The sequence below is a fragment of the Lampris incognitus genome, chromosome 10 (assembly GCF_029633865.1).
Source record: "Lampris incognitus isolate fLamInc1 chromosome 10, fLamInc1.hap2, whole genome shotgun sequence".
NCBI classification, from domain to species: domain Eukaryota; kingdom Metazoa; phylum Chordata; class Actinopteri; order Lampriformes; family Lampridae; genus Lampris; species Lampris incognitus.
Genome location: NC_079220.1, coordinates 14,159,104 through 14,171,603, shown reverse-complemented (window position 1 = coordinate 14,171,603; position 12,500 = coordinate 14,159,104). Strand labels below are relative to the sequence as shown.

General features: G+C 44.9%; 2 protein-coding genes across 3 annotated transcripts in view; one reads left to right on the top strand and one right to left on the bottom strand.

The window, feature by feature from the left end:
- The window catches only part of LOC130119983 (myosin-16-like), a 30,921-nt gene extending 28,059 nt beyond the window's left edge, over nt 1–2,862 (bottom strand). Inside the window, exons 1-4 of the mRNA XM_056288595.1 lie at nt 2,653–2,862; nt 2,228–2,371; nt 645–801; nt 93–120 (exon numbers count right to left, since the gene is read on the bottom strand). Coding sequence (XP_056144570.1) covers nt 93–120; nt 645–801; nt 2,228–2,371; nt 2,653–2,862 — 539 coding nt within the window. The remainder of the gene's footprint in view (nt 1–92; nt 121–644; nt 802–2,227; nt 2,372–2,652) is intronic.
- A 4,628-nt stretch (nt 2,863–7,490) lies between these two features.
- The window catches only part of smurf1 (SMAD specific E3 ubiquitin protein ligase 1), a 22,217-nt gene continuing 17,207 nt past the window's right edge, over nt 7,491–12,500 (top strand). For both annotated transcript variants that reach the window (XM_056287817.1, XM_056287816.1), the window contains exon 1: nt 7,491–7,742. In XM_056287817.1, coding sequence (XP_056143792.1) covers nt 7,688–7,742 — 55 coding nt within the window. In that variant the 5' untranslated portion in view covers nt 7,491–7,687. The remainder of the gene's footprint in view (nt 7,743–12,500) is intronic.

The window sequence follows — 12,500 nt, the reverse complement described above, 5'->3', positions numbered from 1 at the left end:
GCAGGACATTGATGAATCGTTTGCCGGGGACCGTGGAGAGAAAAAGACCCTTTGTGCACTGAAAAAAAAGAAAAAAAGGTTGTTGTCCTTACGTGATCAGCATAGACTGGTTCTCATGCTCTGCAATGGCAAGAAAGAAGGGAAGAGAGGAGAGGAGAGGAGAGGAGAGGGCATTAGAGAGACTGAGGAGTATTCACCGTTGATGCCTGTCTGAGCAGATCAGAGGCCTGCTGACGTTCTCTGTCAGCACTATGAGCACTCAGACAGGTGTGAACCCTCCCCTGATACAACACAATGACTTTAAAGAATTCCCTACTCCCCAAACGGTTCACACACCGCTTATAAATTGGATGCAAAGCCTCTAACAGACACTCTCGCTCCCAATCCCCGTCATCAACTCCATAATGACTTTCAACCATCATCATCTTCAGTGGCTCCCGATCCCAAGTCACCCCTCACCCCCACCCTCCTCAGTCCAGACATCCCTCTTGACTATTCACTATTTCATGCTTATTGTCTGTCGTTCTGCTTTCTGACATTTTTATATCATCTCTCCCCAAAACCCTTAACGCCGTTCCCCCCCCCCCCCCTCATCACATTTCAGCCTCTCACACCCGCCCCTAACACCCCACACTTTCCCTCACCCATCATCATGTCGTGGTAGGCGTTGTCGGAGATGGAGAAGAGGTGAGGGGGAACCTCGTTGCGTTTCTTCCCTTTGTATATCTGGGCCACTTTAGCACCGTAGATGGGCAGCCACTTGTATGGGTTGATGGTCACGCAGAAGAGGCCTGAGTAGGTCTGGAAAGCGGAAGCAAACACAAAGGGGTTAAGGCCGGCATCCTATTGGCCCAGCGGGCTTAAGTGCATGCCATGCATTCAAAACACTGAGGGTGCAAATCTGGGTCATGAACATTGTGGCATTGCTCTCTCGTGCATCTACCCCCCCCCCCCTCAGCCACTGTACCCTCTCAATTGCTGCAAAGTGCTTTCGAAACAATTATCCAAAAAGGAGCTATGATGTTAACCATGTACATGAAGTCAGTACTGTATGTGTTGATTGCCGTTTGATGCTCTCCTCTGAAGGTCGGACTGAATTTGAAACGCTAAAGTTTTCTAACATAATTTTTTTCATCGTTCATTTTGTACCGTCTCTTTCTTCTAAATTTATTTCTGATTTTCCCCCCAATTTAGTGGCCAAACGCTCCCTATTTTAGTTCAAACACCCACCCTCGTACTGCGTGCGTTCGCCAACTGCATCTCTCCGGCCGCGAATTTACGAATCCTACTATGGCCACGCCAAGACCCAGAATCCTACTATGGCCACGCCAAGACCCGATGCCTCTGATTGGCTAGTACTCGTTGTCTCCGTTGGTTAGGTTGGTTAAGGTTAGGGTTAGGGTGGGGTTAGGGATAGGGTTAGCCAATCACAGACAGAGTAGGGCGGGTCTTGGCGTAGCCATAGTAGGATTCGTAAATTCGCCTCCGGCCGGCTGTCCCGAAGGAGCCGCCTCGCCGCTTCCGTGACAAGGCGACTCCAGGCCGAACCACTGCTTTTCCGACACACCCCGAGACGCATTCATGTGACGAACACAAGACGACTCCGCCCCCTCCCGAAGACAGCGTTGCCAAATATTGCTGCTTCATCGAGTCCGGCCATAGCCGGATCTGACGAGACCGAGGCGCGAACACCGGTCCCCAGTGGGCAACTGCATCGACACAAAGCCGACGCTTAGACCGCTACACCACCTCGGACTATCTGTACCGTCTCTTTCGACCATTAAAAAAATATATTTGTAGGAAAGATAGAATTCGCGTTTTCTCTTGATGGAAGAGCTCCTCTTAGTTCAGCTTCTCTCAGCTGATATTGATTTCTGTTACTCGTGATGTAATCAGACTTAATTTACATACAGCCAATCAGATCAAATCCTCAAATGATGAAACCACACCCACCCTTACAGTCAACCCTTGCTTGTACTCGCACTCAAAGGTCAGCTCATGAATATTAATTAGATCTAGACCACTCCCTCACAGCTCTTTAGACCGTTGAGAACAATAGTGGATATAGGTATGGAAAAAAACCATAATATTAGTCACTTAAAAATAAAAATTTGTTACTGAATGTTTTATTGTGCCGCACTCGAGATTTTTTGACAGAATGTCGAAATTGGTTAGTGTGGGTTTTGGTGGTGTGACACGGCATTAGTAGGCGACTTAGCGGCCTCACATAGATCCTCATGTTGACGTAGCGGCTGCGTAGGTTGTCCATGACGCTGGCCTCGTTGAGGAACGTGAGGTTGGCCATGTCACTGGCTTGGTAGAACTTAGGAGGGTTCATCTGCTGAACATCATCCCGCATCACCGTCACCGTCTGAAGACGGAGGAGGACACCATCACCATTATCCTTATGAATGTTACCATCATCATCATCATCATCATCATAGCCATGCCCTAACTCTTAAAACTTGGTTAGAGCAAGTTGACGTCAGCACTTACTCTCATAATGATGCTGTTTCAAATATTCTAATTGCATCCTTTTAATTGCATGCAGAGACATTTTTGCACTTATTAATGTTAACAACACTGTAAGGAATTGGGCTTACTATCACACAATATTCAAGATAACATGCATAGCTTCATTGTCAGTCTCACAGTGTTCCTGCTGGTCTTGATGGTGACTTTGTCTCCGTCCTCAGACTGAATCTCCCCAGCAATGAAAGCCTCCTTCTCATCTTTGACCCAGCAGGAGCGCTTGATATCATAGGACTTATTCATAGCATCCAGGCGCTCCTGCTCAGATGGAGCCAGGAATGGCATGGGGTCCACATCGTCCCCGCACTCTCCTTTGTATGCACCCGGCATGGCTGCGGCTACAACGACCAACACGCACACACACACACACACACACACACCAAGTGGCTGGCCGGCCCAAAATACTCACTCACTGGTCAGCGGATGTTTTGGGACAGAGAGGGCCCACACACACACACAAAAAGAGGATGTTAATACCACTGGTGAGAAGGGGACCCCGACTGGTTAAAAGATAGATGCCTACTTGTGTTGGTTTTCACATGAGACGAGTGGCAATATATTGGGTGACAGCGCAGATGAATCGCTGTCTAAAATGGCTTTCTGCTGAAAAGATTTTCGACATCGGATGACATAAATCGATAGCTACATCCTGCCGTGGTCGGTTGACTCTCTCAAGGAGATGTGAGATACAGAAGAGCTCGAGCACTCTGTGCAGGAGGTGCGTTTGTACATCATGTAGACCACAGAAGATAGACCCACAGACCATATGACTCACAGAAAACAAGATTACTCATTAGCAGCACAGCTGGAGTGCCGGAACAAATTGTAAGCGAGAGACTCAACACATCGCCAAAATGCCACGTCGAAATTGAGACAAAATTTAATATAGAGTCTCCCCAAGACAAACAAAATAATCTGCCAGTGCAGTGAACTATTTCAACCTATGGGTGGGATTTGTTGAAACGACATAAAATCACCTGTTTACCTGAGAGACCAGAAATCTTGAAACAAGTTAAATTGGATTTAGTCAAATATATTTTATCTACTCTGATGCATAGCTCAAGTTTAATCATGCAAAAATGAGACAAAACCCTTTAAAGCGGTTCGCCGCAACAACCTTTCTTATCCAAACGTCTAAAAATACCCTTTTTTCAAGATTAGATAACACCGTTAGATAACTCTAGATAAATATTCAGACACCAGCTCGTGGTGAGTAAATGATTCTTGGAACAAGATGAAATGCGATATCGTAGGAGCTCAGATGATATGAGACGAGACCGGAGCTCTCTGTGGGATGTACGGACTGTCAGACCTGCTCAGAATGTACTGCTTCTGCCGCGTAGATGAGCCGCAAGGTTTTGAGTCCTCTCAAGATATCGAAACGCTCGCCATGAACATCCTTTGTTTCGAGTCCATGTCAGCTAAAGCAAGGGTTAGTGTGGATTTTGGCGGTGACTTACCGATGTAGGAGGCAGAAGAAGGTTCAGGAGGACTCTGGGCGCCTGCTGAGACCAGGCTGTTATATAGCAGGCCCTCTCCTTCCTGATATGGTCACAAGTCTAAAACCAGCCATTACCCTGAGGCCTCGTCCCGGCGATTCGCAGGGTCAGAGCAGTCTCAGCCCGGGATTTGGAGATTCTTTTAATTTGCCTCCGTCCACTTAGATTTCCCTGGAAAGCCATTTTGCAGGCCCCAACTGTGTCCTTTCTACACCCCATCACTCTTTCTATCCAGCCACCTTCACCCATCCACGCCCGGATTTTTCCCCATCCTTCCATGCCTCGGTACCCACACATCATTCATTTTCTCTCCGTCTCTCCGCTGGGAACGGGATGAGTAAGGCATCTGAAGTTAAAACCACTGACTCACGGAGGCAGACTGAATGAATGGTGATGAAAAAAAAGGGAACATTTTTCTCTTCCACCTGTTTCATTTTTAATAATCATTCCACCGGGCTGCAATGCTGCCGATGACTTACAGCGAGTACTTCCCCTGCGCCCCAAAAAAAGACCAACTTTTATCATTATCTTTAACTCGATGACATTTAAAAATCATCATTTTCATGAATAAAACAATGTAGGCCTTTATTCACACAACACCTATTAAAACCGGAGTTACAAGGTGCGTCACAGTAAAAAAAACAAAAAAAACAAACAAACACATAATAAAAGTACAATGACCACATAATAAAACACCAAACAAAATAAAGGAGCAGAAACAGAGAGAGTCTTCACGTAGAACACCACCAACACAGGAAATAAAAGCAATATCATCAACAACAACAAAAAAAGCACAGGAGTAAAAGATGGTTTCAAGATGATTTAAAAGGTTTTAAGACGCCGAGTTGGCAGCGCTGACGTTGGAGGGAAGTGTTTCAGAGAGCAACAACAGCGAATGCACGGTAGCGTCTCAAATGACTGCATTTCAAAATAATAATAATAAGCTTTTATCAGCACCTGTCCACCAGCAGCTACCCAGAAACTGTGGCCATCAAGGATTCCACAGGGTATGGTGGAACTATGAATGGATTTGCTGAGGCAGACTTGAACTGGGCACTGTGCCAAGTCCTTCACAAGAGGAATCAAGTTTGGGCAAAATTTGCATGATGCATTGGCATGAGCCCATCATTCTGGGGTGCTGGTTCAGTTTGCATTTGTTGTGCTTTCTTGCTGTTCGTTGCCGCTAGTATCGGGATCGAAAGGGTCTCAGCAGCCCAGTTTCAGGGATTCTGGCCGCAGGTTAAGAGTAGTTTACCGCTTTCACATTAGGAAAAGTACAGCGCTCTAAATTGTGTTGATCTGTTCCAATGCACAGTTTAGATCTTGGCCAGGATTGCGAGTCCTCCTCACTCCCCAAGGACTGCAACAGCTGTTCATCTTTTTCCTCCAGAGGGGGTGATAATAGAGACAGCAGACATAACTGGTTATAACATTCTCTCGCTCTCTTTCTCTCTCTCTCTCTCTCTTTTTCCTGGGATAGTTCATGGTTATAATTAGTCCTTATCTTTCCCTCTCCCCTTCATGCTCACGTTAAACTCAAATAAGAACAGAGTATTTCAGATTTCTAAAGCCTTATTCATCCTGGTTTAAATTATTTCATGAGGGATTTTCTGAGATGACACTGAGTCCAAAGACCAAATCACAACACTTTCTGACTAATGTACGCTCTCTATCCTTCACCTAGTGGTGTGTGTTTCTCTCGCCTGTTTTTCGCCACAATTTAAACCATTTGGATTTTTTTCGTGCAAAACAAACTCATTTGGCACCCAGCAGGATATGCCAATTGTGTTCTACAAAGAATGACTTCATCTGCATTATTTGTGTGCATGCGTGTGTGTGTGTGTGTGTGTGTGTGTGTGTGTGTGTGTGTGTGTGTGTGTGTGTGAATTAAGATGAGTGTATGTACCCCATGGCAATGCTAAATTTGTCTCTATGATGGGAATTCTCTAAGTAGCGGTGAACACACTCAGCCAATCCCAGGGGTTCCAACAGCACTTTGAATAAACACAACTGAGAGGAGACACACACCATGTTAGACTTAAACACACACATGCATATGCATATGCACGTACGCACACACACATCTACTAAAAGCTGTGCGAAACTGTTTTGCAGAGTGAAGCCAACGTGTGTGTGTGTGTGTGTGTGTGTGTGTGTGTGTGTGTGTGTGTGTGTGTGTGTGTGTGTGTGTGTGTGTTTGTGTGTGTGTGTGTGTTAAATGGGGTCTTTTAAGATTGCTTCTGCCATTACTACTGCCACCTGTGGGGTGTTGACATAGCTAAACATACAATTACACACTAACACAAGCCAGGAGGAGGAATGAGGAGTTGTGTGGTAATGGAGACAAAACCAGAGAAAGGGGACATATAGGGACAAACGTGTGTGAATGGGCACAGGGAGATAATGACAGATAAAGCCAGAAAGTAAGAGAAAGAGTGCATTTGCCTTGAACCTGCTGGCGACGTGTTTTGCTGCTTGTGTGGATTTATTGTGTCCTCTTAACAGACCGATGTAAGGGTCTATTGTTCAACCAGTTAATGCTGCTGCCAGCTAACCCTAATGCTACTAAAGAGCCAAATCCCTTCAGCCCCAGTCCTTAACCAGCTTCCCCTTGCTCTTAACCCCATAGTCTCCATCCTCTCCACCGTCATTTCCTCCTTACTTACTATTCATTACCTCTGCTTGGACTGAACTAGTTAACTCAGGCAGACCGGTCAATTTGAACACAATTGGAACAAGGAGAAAGTTTTGATGAAGGAGAAAAATCAGTTTAAACAGCATTAAACATACTATTTGCCAATTTGTTCTAATCATATGATGACGAACAACTTCAGAAGCTTCTGAGAAAAGCAGAAGATTACGTGTGTGTGTGTGTGTGTATTAATTAACTGTAAAGCGCTTTGAGTGGCTGTTGCAGCTAGAAAAGCGCTATATAAAATGCAACTTGATTGAATGATTGAGTGAGTGATTGATTGATTGATTGATTGATTGGTATTGTTAACGGGGGGGGGGGGCATTTAACTATATGGATAGCTGGGGTGCTGTCTCTGTTGCTCTCCCTGAGGTTTCTCCCTATTTTTTTCTCCCTGTTAAAGGGTTCGTTTAAGGGAGTTCTCCTTATCCAATGAGAGGGTCTAAAGACGGGGTGAGCCCACTAAGGCGAATTTGTAATTTGTGATAATGGGCTATACAAATAAAATTGGCTTGATTTGACTTTTCTGGCTCCATAATTAAAGAGGCTACAAATAAGCAGCGCAACATTAGTGTATTTACTATGCAACTGTTACTGTAATTCAGTGCCATAACAAAATCATTAAGTATGTGCGCGCAAGGAGCTGGATCTTTGAAATCCCTTTCCAGGGTCTTTCCTGAACTTCACAAGCACGCCCACGCTTTCCGGAAGCGCGCACGTATGTAGTGCCGTAAGAGTGTGACGTCAGAACGCATTTGAGCCAGCCCGAAAATGTTCGTCTGTGTTGTTGGGTTTCGAAGGAACGAGGGACTTTGCGATGAAATAATACATTTTTACCCGTAGAGAAGACCAACGCAAACCACCCATTTTTACACCGTAGCTAGGTATACTCCGACTTGGTTGTGAAATTGTGTTTTCGGGCAACTCCAGCGGGGAAGTTTGTGTGATCGTTTTTCCCGGAGTGATGTCGAATCCTGGGACTCGACGAAACGGGTCCAGCATCAAAATCCGTCTGACAGGTAAAATCAGGGGAGTGTAAGCGCTTAATATATTTCACATATGGACCAGTTCGATAATCTGTTGATATTTAGGTGAAACCAAATGAGCCACCGTACTTGTCGTTGTGTATTCTCGTCGCTACCAGCTAATTGCTCAAGCATTCGGGGTTTTTTTTATATCATAAATATAGCAATAGCTGTGCTAGCGCGTTAGCTGCAGTGCTATCTAAATGAACGAGCATTGGGATAACATGGGAATTAACGCTACCCGACCGGAGCAGCCGGCTAGCTAGCTGTAGTCTAGCCACTGAGCATTTCTGAGCTCGAAATACACTACAGGTCACATAACCTTATAATCATTCTTTGAAAGTTCGCTAATTGTCAACGCTTGCTTGGCGTTGGTGGCTTGCGTTAGCGTATTTTGTTGGTCAAGTTAACGTCGCTCGCTGAACGCTAGTTAGCTAACCTACACCCATTTTGGGGGGGTGACCAACCGAGTCCATGGCTTGACCCGATGAGCAGAGCTCGGCGAGTGAAAGCAACTGTTGAGCCGCGGCCTCTCTGAAAATCGATCCGTCGGCAGATTTGACATGGTAGCCTAGATTATCCATGGCCATTGATTTGTCATTTCGCTTCGTCCTCTTAAGCAAGACAAATGTATGGCATATTTAACTTCGTCTCAATCAGGAAATCCTGGCTGAATCGTTTTTCTTTTGATCGTTTGGGTTTCTCATCTCCGTTTTGTTCGCTCAGGGGTCAGACTCTCCTCTGTTATCTGAGGCTCAGAGGGCAGATGGGGAGTACACGCACACACAGCTGGAACAATGGTTTTTACTGTAGCTGGCATTGTAACCCAGCTGGGCATTTAGGGGCCTCTATTCAGATGGAAATGACCACCCTATGCCGGCGGGCAGACGCCTTGTCCTTTGCTCTCTTGGTTCACAGTCAAGCAAACGCACACTAGACCTTGCTGGCTAGACAGAGAAACGGTTTCTAGAGCTGCTGATGAGTGAAAGCAAGGGAAGTCAAGTGTATGATCGTGATGGTTGCAATTCTGAGAAGCGGTGCTGTCCAGAAATGCTTGCATGACCTGCCCCTCTGTCTTAAAATGTCTACAGCTTGCTGTATGTCTTTCCATCTGTCGTTTTCTCAAACTTGGATTGAAGAACATGTATTCTTTTTGGACAGCAAGCATAAGCAGCAGATTTGATCGACGTTTCACTCTTTCTGTCTCTTCGGCAGGGCAAAAGCTATCAGTATCTCTTAAGAGTATTAGTCCTCAAGAGAATGTGAGCATGTTAGTGTATTTGATGTTTGAGGTTATAGTTGTGTTGTGCTGTGGTGTGGTGTGTGTGTGTGTGTGTGTGTGTGTGTGTGTGTGTGTGTGTGTGTGTGTGTGTGTGTGTGTGTGTGTGTGTGTGTGTGTGAGACAGACAGACAGACAAGTAGTGTTTGTCAGTCATCCATTCTTTCTGTATGGATGCAGACAGAGGTTATTGCCCCCAACTGTGCCCCGCCCCCACAGGTATGAGTGGAATTCTAATTGGGTGGGGAATGTGTGATGAGCCAATGGGAGTGTAATGCTGCCTGGCTGGCCAGCGGTCTGTTTAGTCTGTCAGTGAGGGGCTGTTTGGCCTAGATCAAACAGTCCTCTGTGTCTGCGACAGAGACCTAGACAAAGACCATGCAGGTTTTACATTGTTGTTCTCAGAGACCAGGCAGGTTCATAGACATTTGTTTTAGCTAGCAAAGAGACATTATTGTGTCTATGTTTATGTATTCAGCACCTCAACACACATGTGTTTGAGTTTAGAGAAGTGATGTTGCTTTTCAGTATGAGGAAATACATTATGAATGTAGTTCCTTCAAAAGACAATCTAATTTATCTAATCTGTTTTCCAAACTAATCTGGTTTCATGTGAAATGAATTTCGGTGTGCAAAGTAAAAGCTCTTCCAAAAAGGTTTTCTTGTGTTTGGTTGTTGTGCTTTCTTAAGTATATTTTAAATGCATGGACGTGATCAGAATAACATGGAAAAGCCAGTAAGTGAGTCAAGGTTTAACTTAAAAATCTGCTTCCTGTGAATGGGTGTCTAAGTGACCTGATAGGATCAAGCTGATTGGCCCATGGTGGCAACACATCACAGGTGTTTGAACTAGCAAGTGCCAGGTACATAGTTTGAGCACCGACACCTTGGCAGGAGGCACAGTACGGGGCAGTGCCAGGACAGTGATTAGCTGGTACTCATGAGAAAGGAAGGGAGAGGCTTGGAAACAGCAGATAATTGAAAGAAAGATGAACGAATGGAGGAAAAAGTGTGTGAGGGGGAAAAGAACAGAGGAAATAGTAGAAAGGGAAGCGAGCCAAAATGAGATGGCGAGAGGAAAGGAGGGACTCTTTGCTTACTTATGAAGGAGCACAAACCCGCCTAATCCTCTCAGAGACTGAGCCTGTGGCACGTGTAGAAACACAACACACAGAGGATGGATAGATACAGAAGGAATGGAGGAGGGGGTGAGAGGAAATGACACGATTGATCTTACTAAGCACATCAGTCAGGTGGCTATCTTTGACGTAGAGACAGTGTTTGTGACAAAGTGATGTTTCTGCTTGATACATATATGGTGCATATTTGACCAATGGTTGTTGAACATTAACTTACATTTTCTCCACGTGGATGGCATGTAGCACATTAGCCAATGTGGGTTTGTGTGTGTTTAGATTCTAGTGCAGTATGTATTAAGTCGACAATATATTTGCTTGCTTACAATATGTGCCCTTTAGTCACCACTTTGTTCTCAGGTCAGAAAAGGCGGCTTTAGATAGGAAATGAAATGTAACTTCCCTTAGCTATTTTAATTCTAGCACTGCATAAATATGTCTATTATGATTGCAAACAATTATTTTGCTGCATTTGACATCTTGACTGTTTGTTAGTGTAAAAGACATTTATGAAATGTTTCAAGAAGCGGATATTGTATGGTCATTGTTTTCGAACCAAGAGCAGTATCTGTGCAATATGAGCCTCTAATTGACAGCTGAGAATTGGTCAGACTTGCTAAAATCCCAGTGCATGTCTACAGTTAAAGTGCAGTAACAAGGAAAATTGCAGACCCTTGCATTATGTGTGGGAAATGGTTCATTGAGAAAAAAAAACATTGATGTGTTCACATTATCCTAGAGGAGCTGCAGCGCCTGATATAGTGGTAGCGTAGTCTTTTCATCATTTCTCTGATTCTGTCACTTCTTAGTCCCTCAAGACTAGACGAGTAGAATTCCTCTTCCAGTCACTGCCCAACACTCAATATTTTAAAAAGGAGCCATGGGAGTGTATGCAAGTAAAAATTACCAAAGAGAAGAGGGGTGGGGAGGGGTAAGAATGAGTGTAGGTGTGGTGGCTGCTGTGTGCTCCTTTGCCAGCGGTGACCTTGGCAGAGTCAGGAGTTTCCTTTTAGCGTTGAAAAAGGGGTCTGTCACACACTTGAACCACAGCAGGGCAAGCCAGGCCAGGCAGGAGAAAGAGGAAGCGAGGGAGTGCAGAGAGATGTGGGGGGAACGAAGGATGTCCTTTGGCTCTGGCAGCAGATTCGGGGTGAGAGAGGTGGATAGCAGAGTGAGGGAGAAAGAGAGAGAGCCTCCCTGTATGGCGAGGCAGGAAGACAATGTAGGGGCAAACGCAGTTGTCCTCATATACCTCTCCCTATCTATCTCTTCTGTAGAAATGATGATGTTGGAGTGTGGAATGTGTGAGTCAGGAGGAGGTAGACTGAAAGGGGAGGATGAGGAAGAGGGAAGGATATCCTCAAGCCATTCTGAATGGGTTAATCACAGGAAGTAGACCGAGCTCAGGCAGACACATCTACACCACCACAGTCACCACATCTGAAACCACTGGCTGACTGGTTGGCTGGCTGCCTGTCTGCCTGACTGACTGACTGACTTCCTGGCTGGCTGGCTGGCTGGCTGACTGGACCAAACCTCAAGCAAGTTTGTAACAGGACCTAAAAGCCCCTGACACCATTTTAGACAGTGTAGCATTGTAGACGGTATCAGTAAGGACCTATAACAATTTGTCATGACTGTCACTTGTCCTTTGAATCCCTTTTATTCATCTTCAGCCCTTAAAAAGTTGTCTGTGTATCCCACCCATTAAATTAGTCTTTATGCCCCAAGCCTACCCTTTATGTTTGGGTTCCCTTGATTTTCCTAGTTCCTTACACAAACACGTAGTACGTGCTTTTTATGCATGCAGCTCAGTGATACAAAAACAAGGCGGCCACTTATCCTTGACGCAGGTTAAATAGAGTTGCAAAAGCAAAGCAAAAACCCTCATTTCACTAGCAAATTTTGCTTCATTATGAAAAGTGATACATGCATCCATGGACAAATATATATAATATTGATATTTTATTCAGTATAGATATGATGAAAATATAAAACATGCTCACTGCAAATAAAAGAGAACCAAGTCTTTCAGGAACTTCTGGCAGGTTTGTCTCATTAATTGAACGTTCTCAGATGTGACCTGGCACCTTTTACCAAACAGAAATAGTCCAGTTTTTATTGAAGATCAGAATCTTGGCTTTGTTTGTCGAGTACACTTTTTTCAGCTTGTAATGCAAACCGTAGCACCTTATAGCAGCTTTGGGCCCATGCTGCCCTGTAAATGAGGCTCGCAGAAGTGCACATCATGTGTGAAAGGAATGAGTTAATGGTAGTTCAGCGGTGTTTTTAGAATTTATGTAGTGCTAGCTGAGCTGATCTGAGATAGGCCTGTTC